Genomic DNA, 17795 nt, shown 5'->3' on the forward strand with positions numbered 1-17795 from the left:
CATTTACCATGAAGTAAATCTTGCTAGTGACTGTCTTCTTTCTATGTTAAAATGCTCTCTGAATGGGTTAGCAAAGCAGCAATTAATTGAATGGTCCTTACTTCTTTTGGGGGTTGTTTCCAAAATCCATAAGTAGGATTAAATCAAATAACACTTTAGTGCCAAAATAAAATTTTGCTGGTTAAGGAATCTTATTTGTAATTTTGATTCCAAATTCTCATCCATTACAATATGCTACCTATTGATGGCAATTTTTAACCGTCTTCCACATTTTCCACCCAAACACTAAGACAGTAATTGCTGATGTCTTCTTTGACTTTTGTTCTTGTTCTCACCTGACATCTGTGCATTTCACTCCCATGTAAGGATTTTTAGATGTCAATTAGGAGAATAAAATATTTTTTCCTTTTTCCCTAAATCCAGGCACGCTGAGGATAATTATGATAATCTCACCTTGCCCCAGCTTGTATGAGCTTTTCAGGAATCATAATGGGAATTGATGTTTGTGAGATGTTACTGTGTGCACATCATTTGCTATGTTTGCCTACATTACACAACTGACTGACTTCAAAAGTATTTAATTGACTGTAAGGTGCTTTGGGACACACTGATGATTTCAGGATGTTATAGAGATGCCAGTTCTTGTACACCAATATTCTCAAGAGTCTCAAAAAACTTTGCACAATGCAGAAGTGGAAAGATGGTTATTAACTGAGCCTTTTTGTGCAGGATAATTCGATACACAAAGCACCTGGAAAATTTTACGATTTCTTCAAAGTGTGTATGGGATCCTTTACAGCCACCAAATGCAAAATTCAACTTCTGAACACCATTAGACAATAGACAATAGACAATAGGTGCAGGAGTAGGCCATTCGGCCCTTTGAGCCAGCACCGCCATTCAATGTGATCATGGCTGATCATTCTCAATCAGTACCCCGTTCCTGCTTTCTCCCCATACCCCCTGACTCCGCTATCCTTAAGAGCTCTATCTAGCTCTCTCTTGAATGTATTCAGAGAATTGGCCTCCACTGCCCTCTGAGGCAGAGAATTCCACAGATTCACAACTCTCTGACTGAAAATGTTTTTCCTCATCTCTGTTTTAAATGGCCTACCCCTTATTCTTAAACTGTGGCCCCTGGTTCTGGACTCCCCCAACATTGGGAACATGTTTCCTGCCTCTAATGTGTCCAACCCCTTAATAATCTTATACGTTTCGATAAGATCCCCTCTCATCCTTCTAAACTCCAGTGTATACAAGTATTAAAGTGATTATTTTTATCTTTTGAAAATATTTGTGGTCATTTAAATTTGGCATTATCAAAATGCACATGATTCCTTTAATCAATAGTCCAGCAATGTCAAGCAAATATAAAGCTTCTATCTGCACATCAGCAATAGCATCCCATGTTCAAAAAGGCAAAGAAAACAGAAGATAATTATAAAGATCATTTAAAGAACATGTAAATGTATTCCCACGAGAATAAAGCTGAGGTAGATATCTGTACTAATATCATAGGAGGTGAATTTGAAATCTGAATTTAATTTAAATGTTAAACTGAATTGTTTTCGTAGAAAACAAATCAGCGGTGATATTTGGAAGTCTTATGTGTTTTAGAGGTCAGCCAAAAGCCAAAAAGAAACTAACTTGGAGATTGTTTTTCCAAATATCCTTATAGTAGACAGCAAGCAGAGAATAGATAACATCTTTATAAGATAAAAAAAATAATTAGAAAGGATTAAGAAGTGGAAAATGAGCTAAGAAGTAGATCTGACAGAGGCAGAAGATTGATGTTTCCAAGCCAACGGATTTTATCTGCTTTCAGTTCACAGACTGATATTAAAAATAACAGGTAATTATACATTAATAATACTATTTAAATATCACGAGGGGTTGTTCATGTTAACCAGAAATAATTGAAATATATAGTTCTAATTTAATTTAATCAACATTATTAACTATTCACTATTCTGTTGCCATTTTTCCTTTCTGTTAATATCTAGAAATCCAGATTACTTTAAAGATGTTTCCTTATTGATTCTTTCATGATTACTAATTTTATTTCGTGTCAGTCTCAGTAGTCCCACACTTTCACAATTTCATGGTCTCCAAATCTTAAGTCTTGGTTTGTTTACTTTTCCTTTTTGCTTGAGGCACTTATCAGCCATAGCTTTTAGTTTTAGAGATAGTTTTAGAGATACAGTGTGGAAACAGAGCCTTTGGCCCACCACATCCACACCAACCATTAATTACACATACACTAATTCTATGTTATCTCACTTTTGCATCCTACACACTTGGGGCAACTTACAGAAGCCAATTAATCGACAAACCCGCACATCTTTGGAACGTGGGAGGAAAAGGGAACACCCGGAGAAACCCACACGATCACAGAGAGAATATACAAATTCCGCACAGACAGCACCCACAGTCAGGATCAAACTTGGGGTCTCTGGCACTGTGATGCAACAGCTCTACCACTGCGCCACCTCAGAGAGTCATAAAATGCATAAACAGACCCTTTGAGACTGCACCAAACATTAAGGACCTATTTGCATTAATCCTTATTTTATATCACCACATTCCCATCAACTACTCTAGATTGCACCACTCACCTATGCAGATGGGCCAATTTAAAATGACCACTTAACCTACCAACCCAAATGTTCTCAGTTCTTTTCTGGAAATAGAATTAATTAAAAAAATAATCCTCTCGATTTACCTTAAATTACTTTAAAGAAGAGTTTTAAATAATTACACAGATTTGGAAACATGAGGAACTGCAGATGCTGGAATCTTGCAAGGAACACAAAGTGCACGAGTAACTCAGCCTGTCAGACAAACATTTTGAAGGCAAATTGTTAAAAGAACCGTTATGCTGTTTCAAAATTCTGTGCATGCTTTTTAATGAAGTTTTATTGCACTCATATTTGACAAATAATAACATTTGCAATTTCAATTTGTGGCCTAGCTACAGATTCCTTCATTGCAAAACACAAACCATAATACAAAATTGGGTCTATTATGTTGAACAAAAGAACTCAATAAGATCCCATCTGATCTTGTATGTCATCCACTTTATTGTAGAATCTTCATATCCTTTGTTATGTTCAAAGTGCAAAAATCAATAGAAATTACTTGTTGATGCATCCATATCTTTCTGAGATAGAGATTTCCTAATAACCCCCTAAGTAAAAATATTTGTATCTCAATCCCAAATAACCAACAGTTATCCTGAGTTTAATTCCTGACCCTCAATCTCTAGCCCAAGTAAACTGTCTAATATATGAACCGTAAGACTCCTCAATATCAATTTCCTTGCCTCATGACATCAGGACAAACATTATTGGGGCATTGAAGAGGCATGGTGGCACAGTGGTAGGATTGTTGCCTTACATCACCAGAGACCCGGGTTCGATCCTGACTATGGGTGCTGTCTGTACAGATTTTGTATATTCTCCATGTGACCGTGTGGGTTTTCTCCGGGTGCTTTAGCTTCCTCCAACACTCCAAAGACGTACAGGTTTGTAGGTTAATTTGGGTTCGGTTAAAAAAAACTGTAAATTTTTTACCGAAGTGTGTAGGGATGATCACTGGTCGGTGCGGACTTAGTAGGCCGAAGGTCCTGTTTCCAAGCTGTATCTCTAAAGTAAATTAATCAGTAAGGAAACCTCCCTCCTGATTATCACCAACCATTCGCCCACTGCTGATAGCCCTGCATCGAACAATAACTGAGCAAACTACTGAAGGTAGCAACGACAGTCTTTAATCTGGGTGGGGGATTGCAATTATTTTGCTTAAGTGTTGCTGGGTAAGGCATTCCAGAAATAAGATCCAGTGACAAGAAAACACTGGTGATAGATTTCCAAACCAGGCTAACGTGAGATAATGGACAGAACAATGTGATTGCACAAACAAAATCTCAGAACCAAGCTCTGAAATCCTGAAGTAACGTCTGGTGAAATGTTGCAGTTAATAGGAGGAGATTCCATATATAATCCACCCTCCACCCCTCCCTCAAAGGTCTGGGGCATGGGAATTGACAGCAATTATTTTCATCTGGCAGTCCCTGTACTTTTGAGAGCTGCAGTACTGTTGTTAGTCTTCAGCCAAGCTAATTCATGCACCTATCCACCCCATTATTTCCAGAAGCTTGCTAAATGTCCAGAAATACCAAAGGCTATGGACTGACACCACCCTGAGCCTAGTACTGAGTACATCTGCTTGAGAATACACGATCCTCAAGCTACAACGTTAGCAGCCACCTGACAACTTAGAATTTCCAGATTTCCCTTGTCACCAAAAAGCAGAATGATTCTAACCTGGCCAATTATTGTGTCATTTGCCTACTCACAAACCCAGCAAAATTATGGGGGAAAAAAATCATTAGCACTGCTGCAGAGGCTTTTACCTACTCAATGACTTGCAGCTGTTGTGTTTGGGTTAAATTCACACGCAAGCTTCAATCATGGTACGAGGCCAACGCCTCTGGCTGCTCCTCTGACAAGCACCTGCCTTCAGTCTGATGTCTCTTGAATGCAGCAAGTGAAAAGCCTCAGCAGTAGGAACATATCAATGGAGTGTAGGCATTCTGCACCATCTGCAAATCCAATTCTTGCTGGATGTGGGGAGCAGGGTTAAAAAATCAGGCTAATCTTGTCAAAACAAAAACATGACCTGGAGATTATTTCCATTGAAAGAATGAATATCTAAGTTATGTAAGAAAATAACTGCAGATGCTGGTACAAATCGAAGGTATTTATTTCACAAAATGCTGGAGTAACTCAGCAGGTCAGGCAGCATCTTGGGAGCGATGGAATGGGTGATGTTTCGGGTCGAGACCCTCCTTCATGTTGTGATTATGTTCTTGATGAGTGAAGATCTGCACAAGGAAGATGGATGTGCACAGTGACTCCAGTTGTAGAGCTGTTGCCTCACAGCTTCCGTGGAGCAGATCCAATCCTGCCCTCGTGTGGTGCCACTGCACAGTTTACACGATATCTCTTAGACTGCATGGGTTTCCTCCCACATCCCGAAGATACGGGCTGATAGATTCATTGTCACTGTAAATTGTCCCTAATGCTTGGATGAGTGTTAGTATCTGAGGCTAGAGAGTGTTGACAACATTATGGGGAGAACAAAATGGAATGAGAGTACATTTAATGTCGTCAGGTGCTTTGTGTTATGTCTATGTTCCTAGATGTAAATATCACCAGCAATTTGACCTGGTCCCATCACACGAATGATGCAGGCAAGAAAGCTAAGTACACCACTTCTTCCTCAGAAGACTAAGGAGGTTTGGCATGAACTGATTTCTACAGATGTGTGACATAAAGCATTCTCTCAGGGCAATATCACAGCTTGGTATGGCGGCTGCTCTGCCAAGAAATATAGAGAGTTTCAGATGCAATCCAATCCAGTCCAGTCCGACGTAAACCAGCCACTTTTCCTTCCTCTCCTAACCTGCCCCAACCACCCCCCCATCCCACCCTCATCCCATCCCCTTCCTCCCACGGGCACCCCCCCCCCCCACCCCCCACCCCGCAACTGACTCCATCTACACTGCACGCTGCCTCAGGAAAGCAGCCAACATAATCAAGGACCATCCATACCCTGGTCAATCTCTCTTCTCCCATTCGGCAGAAGATACAAAAAATTGAAAGCGTGTACCACCAGATTCAAGAAAAGCTTCCTCCTTGCTATTATCAGACTGGTGTACGGACCACTCAATTGCTGAGGATGTATTCTCAATTGTCCAATCTACAACTATTTTTTTGTCCTTGCACTTCTGTTTTATCGGTAGCTTCTCTATAACATTATATTTTGCACGGTTTCTTTTTCGCAGTAACAGTTACATTCATGCATGATATGATCTGCCTGGAGAGCCAGCAAAACTAATTTTTGTACTGTATCTCAAAATACATGATAGTAATAAACCAGGACCGATTCCACATATGGACTCGACAGGTCCAGCTGTATGACTTCACACCCAACAAGCAATGATTTGCAATGGTAATATATAATGATGCAATCCCACCCATATGGCCACAATGATGCACCTCACTGCTGTGAATGTAATTTAATTCTTGAATTTCATTCTTAAATTGCCAGAGATCAGAACCGGGGTAATGGCTCCAGCGGCATTAAGGTTGGCTGCATGAGGTGCCCTCGGGACAACAAAGATGGCTGAGTGAAGAGAGGTGAGAGACATTGGTTCATGGGAACTGCTCCAGCACATCGAGTGCACGGGAAGACCGGGCTTTGGATTTTGAATAATGGCGCCAAAAAGGGCGGCTCCAGCATGTGTAATGTATGCAAAATGAATTTCACTGTGCAGTTGCATATATGACAAATGAAACGCTATTGAACTATGATCCCTCTGGATGTATTATTCTGATTCTCCTTGCTTCCCACATTGTTTATTAAATTGATTGTTGACCCAATGATGAGAGGGGTAATTACATTCTTGTCCTCGTCAATGGAACGCAATAGTAATGGTTTTTATTCACAAAATGCTGGAGTAACTCAGCAGGTCAGGTAGCATCTCTGGAAGAAGGAATGGGTGACGTTTTGGGTCGAGACCCTTCTTCAGACTGATGTCAGGGGGGCAGGACAAAGGAAGGATATAGGTGGAGACAGGAAGACAGTGGGAGATCTGGGAATGGGGAGGGGAAGAGAGGGACAGAGGAACTATCTAAAGTTGGAGAAGTCCATGTTCATACCACTGGGCTGCAAGCTGCCCAGGCGAAATATGAGGTGCTGTTCCTCCAATTTTCGGTGGGCCTCTATGGAACTGGAGGAGGCCCATGACAGAAAGGTCAGACTGGGATTGGGAGGGGGAGTTGAAGTGCTCAGCCACCAGGAGATCAGATTGGTTAAGGCAGACTGAGCGCAGGTGTTGAGCGAAGCGATTGCCGAGTAATCGCCGAAGCAATTGCTGAATAGTAATGGTTGGTAGCTTCATGTTCCTAGGCATCCCTATCAACAGCAACCAAACCTAGTCCCTTCACACTGTTGCGGTAAGAATGAAAGTGCATCTGCTTATTTATTTTTTTCATCATCTGAAAAAAATTGTTATATCCGTGGGGATTCGTCAGAACTTCTACGGATGGGCCGCAGAAGGCATTTTGACAGGATGCATTTCAACCTGGTTTGACAACTGATCTGATCTTGAACATCTGAACTGGTAGAGAATGGTGAATGCAGCACAGTCCATTTCAGGCTCGTCAGACCATCTTGGTGTGTTGCATTGGGAAAGCTAGAGGTATTATCAAGGGTATCTGCCACCCTGGTCATTCCCTTTTCTCTCACCTATCTTGAAAGCTTGGGCATCCAGACTTAAAATCAGCTTCTTCCCTACTGCTGTCAGAATCCTGAACCAATCATCTCTTTCACACCTCCTTCCTGAGATATTTATACTGTGACCTTCATGTGCACTTGGAACTTCATTGCACCCTGCTGTATATGACCATAAACTAATCTGAATCGATGTTGTAATACAGTTACCTATTCTTGACTTCGTTTTCACAACATCTTGCTTTCCGCAATGAACAATTAAGCTGGATCTGCAAAATAGTGTTCTAGCACTCCATCCTTCCAGAAAATAACAATGAGTTCAACCAGAGTTTAATATGTGCTTTAAAACTATGTAATCTCAATTTAATTTAAATTAGTTCATCATCAAACATTTCACCAGGAATTATCGAATCAGACACAGCACTGTAGGAGTCTATTCATCCTTCGGTAGTAGTTATCCAATTAATCCCATTGCCTTTCCCCATAGTTCAGTAATGTTTTTTTTCCCTTCTCTCAAATTAATTGAGTAATAGGTGAGAACATTAATCTAGTCCTCGAGGTGCAAATCTGTAAGGCATTGCTTCAGTTTTCTAACATCTGTGATCTCTCTTACTTTGTTTATCTTTAAATCTGTTAGTATTGTCTTACGGCGATGGCATTCAATAAAAATAAGCGAATACAGGGTATAACTTTCACCACAATAATATTACTCCACAAAATCAAAGCCCATTGTGAATGTTGGATTGAATTGCGAACAAATTTTAAAAAGACATCATTGAGGATGTTGTCCATGAGGAAAAAAAAAGGTGCAGAAATGTTTGCCATGTAATGTTGATTGCAATCGCGCATCTGGAATTGTTAATTGGATCTACACAGAGGATATCTGAATCAATCACGAGCTTTTCATCAGGCATTTTGGCAGATACGAAGGCCAATCATGTTCTTGCCTGTTGTAATGCTCATTTCCCACCTCTCAAGTGATTTAACAATCACTTAACTAGTCAAGTACTATGCTGGAGCATTAATTTAGCCCTGGAGACAGGAAACTGGAGAAAATTAAGAACTGCAGTTAGATTGTAAAGTATGAATTGCTGACATTAACATTTCCAGAATTGGCAAGACTGATGTAAAGCTGAGATCATTGGGAACAGGATCAGGCCATTCAGTCCTTTGCTCTTGCTTTGACATTCACCTCAAATATTAACTCGTCGCTCTCCTGTGATGCTTTTTGTTCTGCTATATATTCTCATTCGCAGAATAATGCAGATGCTGAACATCAGGAATAAAACCGGAAAGTGTAGTTCAGACAGAACCTGTGAAAGTTACCGAATAGTGAAAGGCCTGGATAGAGTGGATGTGAAGAGGATGCTTCCATTGGTGGGAGAGTCTAGGACCAGAGACCATAGCCTCAGAATAAAAGGCTGTACCTTTAGAAAGGAAATGAGGAGGAATTTATTTAGTCACAAGGGTGATGAATCTATGGAATTTATTACCATGTAAGGCTGTGGAGGCCATCTCAATTTATATTTTTAACGTGGAGATTGCTAGGTTCTTGATTAATAAGTTTGTCAAGGGTTACAGTATGGGGAAAAGGCAGGGGAAGGTGTTGAGAGGGATAGATCAACCATGATTGAATGGTGGAGTAGACTTGATGGGACAAATGGTCAAATTCTGCTCCGACAACTTATGAACTTATGAAATGAGAAACAGAAGAAAATACTGAAGAACTATTGTTAGTCTAAAACCTTACTCTATCAAAAGAGGCTACCCAACTTGCTGACCATTTCTGAGATGTGTAGGAAGGAACTGCAGGTGTTGGTTTACACTGTAGATAGACACAAAAGTGCTGGAGTAATTCAGTGGATCAGGCAGCATTTTCTCCAGAGATTTCTCTCCTTTTCTCCAGAGATGCAGACTGACCTGCTAGGTTATTCCAGCACTTTTGTGTCTATCTTCGACCACTTCTGAGATGTTCTCTTCTATTTTATGCTTTGAAATTTATGTTCACTTTCTTTTTCCAAGATGTTATTGAAGTTTATATTTGAAGTTAGACACAAAATGGTGGAATAACTCAATGGGACAGGCAGCATCTCTGGAGAGAAGGAATAGGTGACGTTTCGGGTCAAGATCCTTCTTCAGACTATCTTCGATTTAAACCTGCATCTGCAGTACTTTCCTACACATTTTATATTTAAAGTAATGATTTCTTAGTTTTTTAACAGAAAATGATGGAAACACTGAGCAGGTCAGGCAGTATCTGTGGAAAGAGAAACAGTTGACATTTTCAGGCCCAGAACGCTTCATCAGAATTGAATCTTTACTTCCACTTTCAGCACTTTTGCTGCCAAGATCCACTTTGCTCTTACCTTCATGAGGTCTATCCCCATCTCTAGATCAGTGAGTCAATCACAGTTACAACAAGCCCCTCTCAAGTACCAGCTTTGATGGAGGGATGGAGAGTAAACTGCCTCTTCCTTCACAGATGCTGCCTTACCTGCTGAGTGTTTTCAGCATTTTCTGTTTTTACCTCAGATTTCCAGCATCTGCAATCTTCTTTTAAAAGTTTCAATTGTTGGGTGTTTGAACTTGCAACAAATAATTTCAACATTCAAGAATAGTTTTCCACAGGAGCATGAAATACACAGTTGAACATCTCAATGGGATTTTTCAATTATTTCCCTGCCCTGAAGTTGCTTCCACGCTAATTAAAGCCACAGTGAGCACTGTGCAGCCAACAATTTGAAACCTGATGATAATTAGTGGTCTGGGTATTTAGTCTTCAGTGGGGTTTGTGTTCAAAGTGAGAGCTTTTCTATCAAAGACAACAATGAACCAGTTAACATAACAATTACAGCAAACACATATTAAACAGATACATTGCTTAGGATTTAATTGTTCTGTTCTTTAATTAAATCCAGATATGTCCTATCTTCGTATCCCCTAATGGAAAACAGACACATCTTTCTTGGAAACCTTATTAACAAGCTCAAGTGACAGCAAATTTGTAATGGAAAGTTAGTGGTACAGAATATTTTTCAAAGATCTAGTTTCAGTTTCTCCCCCTCAATTTTCTGTCAATCAAAATATCCTTTCTGTGCTTTTATTGTAGAGAATAACAATGAAAAAGATACCATTAAAAAAAACCACATAAATTTAGGGACTAAATTGTTAAATATAAACTCTAATCGCATGAATTTCTCTGGAGAACGTTCTTGTTACTTTACAAAACAGCGTTGCGCAAATGATTCTGTCATTAAGTGATTTGGTCGGACTACAAATGAGCCTGAAGAAGGCTCATGGCCCGAAACGTCATATGTTTGTTTCTCTACTGACACTGCTGGAACTGATCTAAACAAAAACCACCAACACTTGGCCACGTGCATGATAATAAGTCAAAAGCAGAATAATCAGACCTACACCAGATTGCGGACAAAATGTGTGGGAAGGAACTGCAGTTAGTAGTTTATACTGAAGATAGACACAAAGTGCTGGAGTAACTCAGTGGGTCAGGCAGTAGATGCCAGATTGCAGAGTCCAGTTATAGTTAGATTCCCCACCTTTCTACTGGGGAATGAAACTGAAAGGGTTACTTTATATGGTATTCACTCAACAGCTGAATGGCCACCTTCTGTGCTGTAAGAACTATGTTTCATGATTCATTCCACAAGGGAATCTCCTCTTGGATTGTGTGTCTACTAGGACCAGAAACAGAATTTGAGTCCCCATCGACTCCAGTGAGATTGTCAGCCTGGCAAAGGCTGCATTACTTTTTTAGTAAAGATTTATTCTCTCTTTAGTTTATCCGTTTTCATTTATAATTGATTTAAATGCTTCTTTTATGTATTTTTTTGTTTTCAAATTATTTTCTGTTCATTATCATCTGTTTTAATGCTTTTTACATGTTTCTGGATACCGAACATGTTTTATGAGCGCAAAAAAACCCACACTCATTGCTTTTCTAACTGGAAAATTAGCCTGCTGTCAAAGCCTTTGGGAGAGTTTTGGGGAATGAATGTTCTTACTAGATTGCTGGAGGCTCTGCCAGTATCTAGACCATGCTGATTGGATTCAGGATGTTCAAGACCAGAAAACCATGGCTTCCTGCTGTAGACACCACTTCTGGTGACCTCAGGGTCATAAGGTCTGGCCCACTTTTTTTTTATTTCTCAAAAAATACCACCAGCCATATAGAAACATAAAAACATAGAAAATAGGCGCAGGAGGAGGCCATATGGCCCTTCGAGCCAGCACTGCAATTCATTGTGATCATGGCTGATCATCCACAATCAGTAACCTGTGCCTGCCTTCTCCCCATATCCCTTGATTCCGCTAGCCCCTAGAACTCCATCTAATGCCATTAGACATTCCTGCATTAGTCTTTCCTGCAATTCCATTTATATTCCAGATTCTCATCCACCATTGCATTTTGCTTTGGCATTGCACTGAATGCATGCCAACATTATAAATTTCAACAATAATCTGTTCATTTTTACGTTAATCTGTGTTGTTTTGGAAACATTTTCCTGCATTAGAAGAAAGAAAACTTTGAATCAGTCAAAATATTAGTAAATATTACTAAATGAGTCATTTATATGACCTGCACTGATGGAATATGTATTCAATAATCAGGTCATTAATAGACAAGATCAATGACTTCCAAATTATTTTTCAGGTCATCCACTTGAAAATAAATAGTTCATGCATCTGCCCTAATTATAAGTTCTTCAGTCTGCAGACTGGTGTTTATTTAAAGGAACAGAAATAAAAGCCTATTGTATAACATCCTCTGACCCAGCTAAGTATCACAATTCCCACTCTGATTATTCCTGCTGGAATAGATGACCATTAAGGTTGCTAGATTCTCATAAAAATCCAGCTAATGTTCTTCAGGGAAGTGACTTTGCTACAGTTCGCCAGTTTGCTCTATGTCTGACTCAGTCTCTCATTATGTTGATTTCCTCCGAATGCCATCAGGGAAATAACTTTCAGGATATAAATATTACCTTCATTCTGAAATACAAGCAAGCCTCACATTATACAATAATAACTTGTACAATCACTAAAATAAGAATATAGCATTACAAAAACATTTTTTGAATGCAATCTTTATTTCTTAATGTCATATTTTTGGACGAACATTTCTACTTCAATGCAAATTGTTATGCTGATATTTTCCATTCAATTGGTGTTAAATCATCACCAGTTTTTTTACCATGAGATCATTCAAATTTCAGAAGTCTTACTTTCAATTCCATTCCCAGCTTATATAGTCACAAAAACTTTTGCGTCCATCAATTGACCATGGACAATTTGTAGATTACTGAGAAATTTCTTTTCTAAGAGCGTTATTTTGGCAAAGACAATTATTGTCGGCAAAACCATTTCATACAAGAATGCATCTGTTCGTAAAGCAGGCAAATCACTTTTGTTTTACCTCCCAGTTTCCTTGGGGCGATTGTTTCTTCAGCTTTATGGACCAGTTCTCGAGATTTCCTTCCGCACAATGCTGAATGCTCAGGATGACTGGCCCAGTCAGCAGGACACCTGGAGGCCCACAGCTGACAACTGGACTGAGCAGGGTCTGACTCCCTGCTAGAGGTAACCTCAATTATCAAAATGTTAAAAAATTAATGAGCAATGCAGAATAAACAGTGCAGAACATGTATTAATTCTATGTTTGTTACAATTCATCATACAATTCCATTTAAAAGAGATTTTAACAAAACCACAAAACCATGACATAAAGGTGTTGGAAGGAACTGCAGATGCTGGTTTACACCGAAGACAGACACAAAGTGCTGGAGTAACTCAATGGGTCAGGCAGCACCTGTGGAGAAAAGGAATAAGTGACATTACCAGTCGAGACCTTTCCTCAGACTCATGAGTCGGACTCCGAGTCTGAAGAAGGGTCCCGACCCAAAACATCCTTTTCTCTGGAGATGCTGCCTGTCCCGCTGAGTTACTACAGCATTTTGTGTCTTAACATAAAGATTTGCTTTCTCTTTAAAGGGTAAAAAAAAGTCAAATGGTTTTACTCTACTTTATGAGGAGTTTATTGCTCCGAGATAAAAATGAGATCTTTGAGGATGACTATTATTTTGCTTTTGTGCAAATCTAAAATACCACTTTGTAATTGGCAATTATTGTAAACTTGCCTCTACTTTAAATTGTTGAATAATACACGGAAAATTTGTCAAGAGAAGGAACCAATACAGGTGTCCCTCCAATAAACTTGGCATTTTGCCAAATTTTACTCGCAGCTTGATAATATTGAAAGTGCTATGTTGAGGTCATTCAAGTAAAATTCTGAGGAAATTGTTTCAGGAAAAGAGCGCACACAAATGGAACTAACAAGGACATCTTCAATCAAATGGGTAAACTGGGATTAACATTTTCAAGACAAATTATATCTTGATATTTGCGAGCTATAAGGAGTGCTGTGTGTAAACATCCATTTACAGTTTACACAGACATTATATTATCCCCCTGATTCAGATCTTGACCAGATTCTAGAGCAATATCTCTGTGGAAGTGAATCTGATACAGCTCGAGTTTGACACTTACTGAGTATCGGGCAATTGCCATGCTAACTCTCAGAAGATCTTGCTAAATAAATACAAATTTATGACAGATAACAATTCATGTAAATAAGACATTCATTTGCATTATTCAAAATTTTAATATCATGTTGCTGAGTTGGTTATATTTTGTATAGGTTTATTGTCACATATACCAATGTGCAGTGAAAAGGTTTATTTTGCCTGCTATCCTATAAGATCTCTGTGGAAGTGAATCTGATACAGCTCGAGTTTTCAAGAGAGCTTTCAAGAGAGAGCTGGATAGAGCTCTTAAGGATAGCGGAGTGAGGGGGTATGGGGAGAAGGCAGGAACGGGGTACTGATTGAGAGTGATCAGCCATGATCGCATTGAATGGCGGTGCTGGCTCGAAGGGCTGAATGGCCTACTCCTGCACCTATTGTCTATTGTCTATTGTCTATAAACAGGCCAAACTCAAGTACAATAGGTAGAGCAAAGGGGAAGGTATGGAGTGTAGGATATGGTTTGGTGCCGTATTCATTATTCTGAACATTTAGTTGTGTTACATCTTCTGTGAACCATCTGCGAAGTGCACTGCAATCACATGTCTCATCCATCTATAAAGCACTTCCCAAACCCATTAGTTATATCACCCAATAGTAAAAGGACAGTAGGTGCATGGAAATATTGCCACATGTTCTATGTTATACACCATTCTGACATGGGCATATATTGGCATAACATTTTATTCTAGGGTCTAAATCCTAGAACATGCTACCCAACAATTCTGTGGAGTAACATAATCAAATATGCTGCAACAGTTGAGGAGACTAGCTCGCCACTATCTTCTCAAGGACAATTCTGCTGGCTTGCCAGTACAGCATGCACCCATAAATTAATTTTAAAAACAATACATAATTACTATTGCTCGGCAAACTGTACCAGTAAAATTATGTTTTGTAACACCTTATTGGAATCATTATTCAATGTGAGAATTTATCTACCCAGAGTCAGAACAATAACAACAACTATTAATTTTAAATGGTTGCAAAGGTAAAAATAGTTTTAAAAAATTCCAATATGATTAGATATTTAAGTCGCAACGTACCTCACATCCTCCTTTTTGTGGACTGTTAAATATAGTTCATAGATCTTCCCTCGAGGAATTGCTTCTGGTGGAATGAGTAAGCTAATACCTATAAAAGAAACAGAAGTCAAGAATTTGATGGTTATCATCTCAAAAACAAAATGCATGCATTATTTTATAAACATCAACTACCTTCCCACAGCTCCCTTCATTTTGCAGAGAAAGGCTGCCTTTCACTTCATGAATTTTCTAAGCAGCTTTGTTATGAGTTTGCATTCAATCCTAGGTTCACTAGGTTAATTCCCGGAATGGCGGGACTGACGTATGTTGAAAGGCTGGAGCAATTAGGCTTGTATACACTGGAATTTAGAAGGATGAGAGGGGATCTTATTGAAACCTATAAGATAATTAGGGGATTAGACACATTAGAGGCAGGAAACATGTTCCCAATGTTGGGGGAGTCCAGAACAAGGGGGACACAGTTTAAGAATAAGGGGTAGGCCATTTAGAACGGAGATGAGGAAGAACTTTTTCAGTCAGAGTGGTGAAGGTGTGGAATTCTCTGCCTCAGAAGGCAGTGGAGGCCAGTTCGTTGGATGCTTTCAAGAGAGAGCTGGATAGAGCTCTTAAGGATAGCGGAGTGAGGGGGTATGGGGAGAAGGCAGGAACGGGGTACTGATTGAGAGTGATCAGCCATGATCGCATTGAATGGCGGTGCTGGCTCGAAGGGCTGAATGGCCTACTCCTGCACCTATTGTCTATTGTCTAATACGATTTGGATTTCTCTAAATTCTTTCCTTCTGGCTGATTGAATCTCTGTTGGTTACTGCAGTTGACAAAACTACAACATTCAGATAATGTGTATAGCCTATCTTGAGAGGCATTTATTTGTGGAAAACTCAATGAGAGAATGAGAGATATCCAATGTTTTGGCTCAGGATTTCATCTACAAACATCAGTAGTTGTAGAGTAATTGGATGGGGAGTTGAACAATTTAAATGGCTCAAGCGTAAAATTCTATAAATTTGAATTTGCCATTGTCCCAGCCTTCCAATCGGCTTTTATAGGGCTAGTGACCTTCTAAATTATGCTGTTTTCATCTGTGATTGGAACCAATGCCAGCCTGCCATTACTGATGTTGATTGCTTCTCATGGTGATGTCTACATGGAATCAGTTGGGTGCAAACTTTGTTGCCTCTGGCCTTGAGAACACACGAATAGGCAGATGAAAACAAAGCCAAATCCAAATTCCTGACCTACTCATCCAGATGATGGCAACTTCTCCTTGATATAATATTCTACTTCACAACACAAATTGTAGAAACAATCACACAATATCTGTAGTTCCTTTAACATTACAGCCTATCTGCCATTGACTAATGGTAGGATTATATGTTTTATGTTAGATTTGCAGCATCTGCAGGTTTTCCAGAGACCCAGACCTCTTCAACAGGAACAGACATCATTTGCAGTCAGATAATCACCTTCTTGGGTCTTTTCTGCAACAGTGCTCTTCCAGCAAACAGCAGGAGCTATCTGCTACATCACTTAACCTTCAGGTCATTTTACATTATTCAAGTCAAAAATGCTTATTTATTTTGCCTCTCAATCACATTTCACATTTAAAAGATCTGGCAATACAAGGGAGCTTTTCACATTTACTGTCTGGCTGCATTCCTTAAAGCTAAGATATTCTGGATGCCTTGCACGTGATCACATAATGCACAGAACAAAAGCTACGGAGCCAGAGATGTTCACAATATAAAAGGAAACATTTCATCTGGAACGAAATCCTGCTTTGTCCACGCAGCCACAACTTTGCTGTAACATTTATCTGTTATTCTTTTGCCGAATGCAGCTATCCGCCTTAGCAATGCACAACATGCTCCAGTAAGGCTCTATATAACAGTGCTGTTCTGAACCTATCATCACAATTGCAAAATAATGATATAAGAAGATGCTGATGCTGGTACAAATCGAAGGTATTTATTCACAAAATGCTGGAGTAACTCAGCAGGTCAGGCAGCATCTCGGGAGAGAAGGAATGGGTGACGTTTCGGGTCGAGACCCTTCTTCAGACTGAGGGTCTCGACCCGAAACGTCACCCATTCCTTCTCTCCCGAGATGCTGCCTGACCTGCTGAGTTACTCCAGAATTTTGTGCAAAATAATGATACCCCTCTGATGGATTCACTGAATGAAATGTAAAATGTGCAGGGTGCAAAATATAGCTGGTCAATCAGATGGAGATGGATCCATGTGATGCAATTCAGACCTAGAATCATTCAGCACAGAAATAGATCCTTCAGGCCACCAAGCACACATCATTCATCATGTACCCACTTGCACTAATCCAATATTCTAATTTTATTTTGGATTATTAGAAGAGATTTTTGTTTATCCACTAATGACTTCAGACAAGAGGAGTGATAATCTAGAGATGATAAAAAGGTCGAGACATAGAGTTGGATTCTCGATATTTCTGGTGGGGAAATAATATTTCTTCATATGAAAAAGTCTACTAGTGTTTAAATCATATTCATTTGATGATCATTTATGGTTATTTTCTCACGAAATTATATAATAGTTAGGGAGGGTGTTAAAGGTTATGGGGAGAAGGCAGGAAGGACTATGGGATTGAGAGGGAAAAATTGATCAGCCATGATTGAGTGGCAGAATAGGCTCAATTGACCTATGTCTTATCGTATAGTTGATCCTGAATTATCTTAACAAAGATCTCAGAAATTTAAACAATAGTACTTAATATATGCTTCTTTATCCTAATAACAACATTCACTGTTAAATCATTTTGCCCACCAGATGTAAAATAGGCTCACACTAGACTAGGAATCTCCTTCTGTGCCAAATTTTTCTTC

At 39.4% G+C, this 17795-nt stretch overlaps 1 protein-coding gene across 2 annotated transcripts in view; it reads right to left on the bottom strand.

Annotated features, from left to right (window-relative positions):
* unc5a (unc-5 netrin receptor A) overlaps window positions 1-17795 on the bottom strand; it is a 353822-nt gene that overhangs the window by 29430 nt on the left and 306597 nt on the right. For both annotated transcript variants that reach the window (XM_078411523.1, XM_078411522.1), the window contains 2 exons: window positions 14942-15029; window positions 12731-12899 (listed from right to left, as the gene is read on the bottom strand). In XM_078411523.1, the coding sequence (XP_078267649.1) occupies window positions 12731-12899; window positions 14942-15029 (257 nt within the window). The remainder of the gene's footprint in view (window positions 1-12730; window positions 12900-14941; window positions 15030-17795) is intronic.

This window comes from Rhinoraja longicauda, chromosome 14 (genome assembly GCF_053455715.1).
Source record: "Rhinoraja longicauda isolate Sanriku21f chromosome 14, sRhiLon1.1, whole genome shotgun sequence".
NCBI classification, from domain to species: Eukaryota; Metazoa; Chordata; class Chondrichthyes; order Rajiformes; family Arhynchobatidae; genus Rhinoraja; species Rhinoraja longicauda.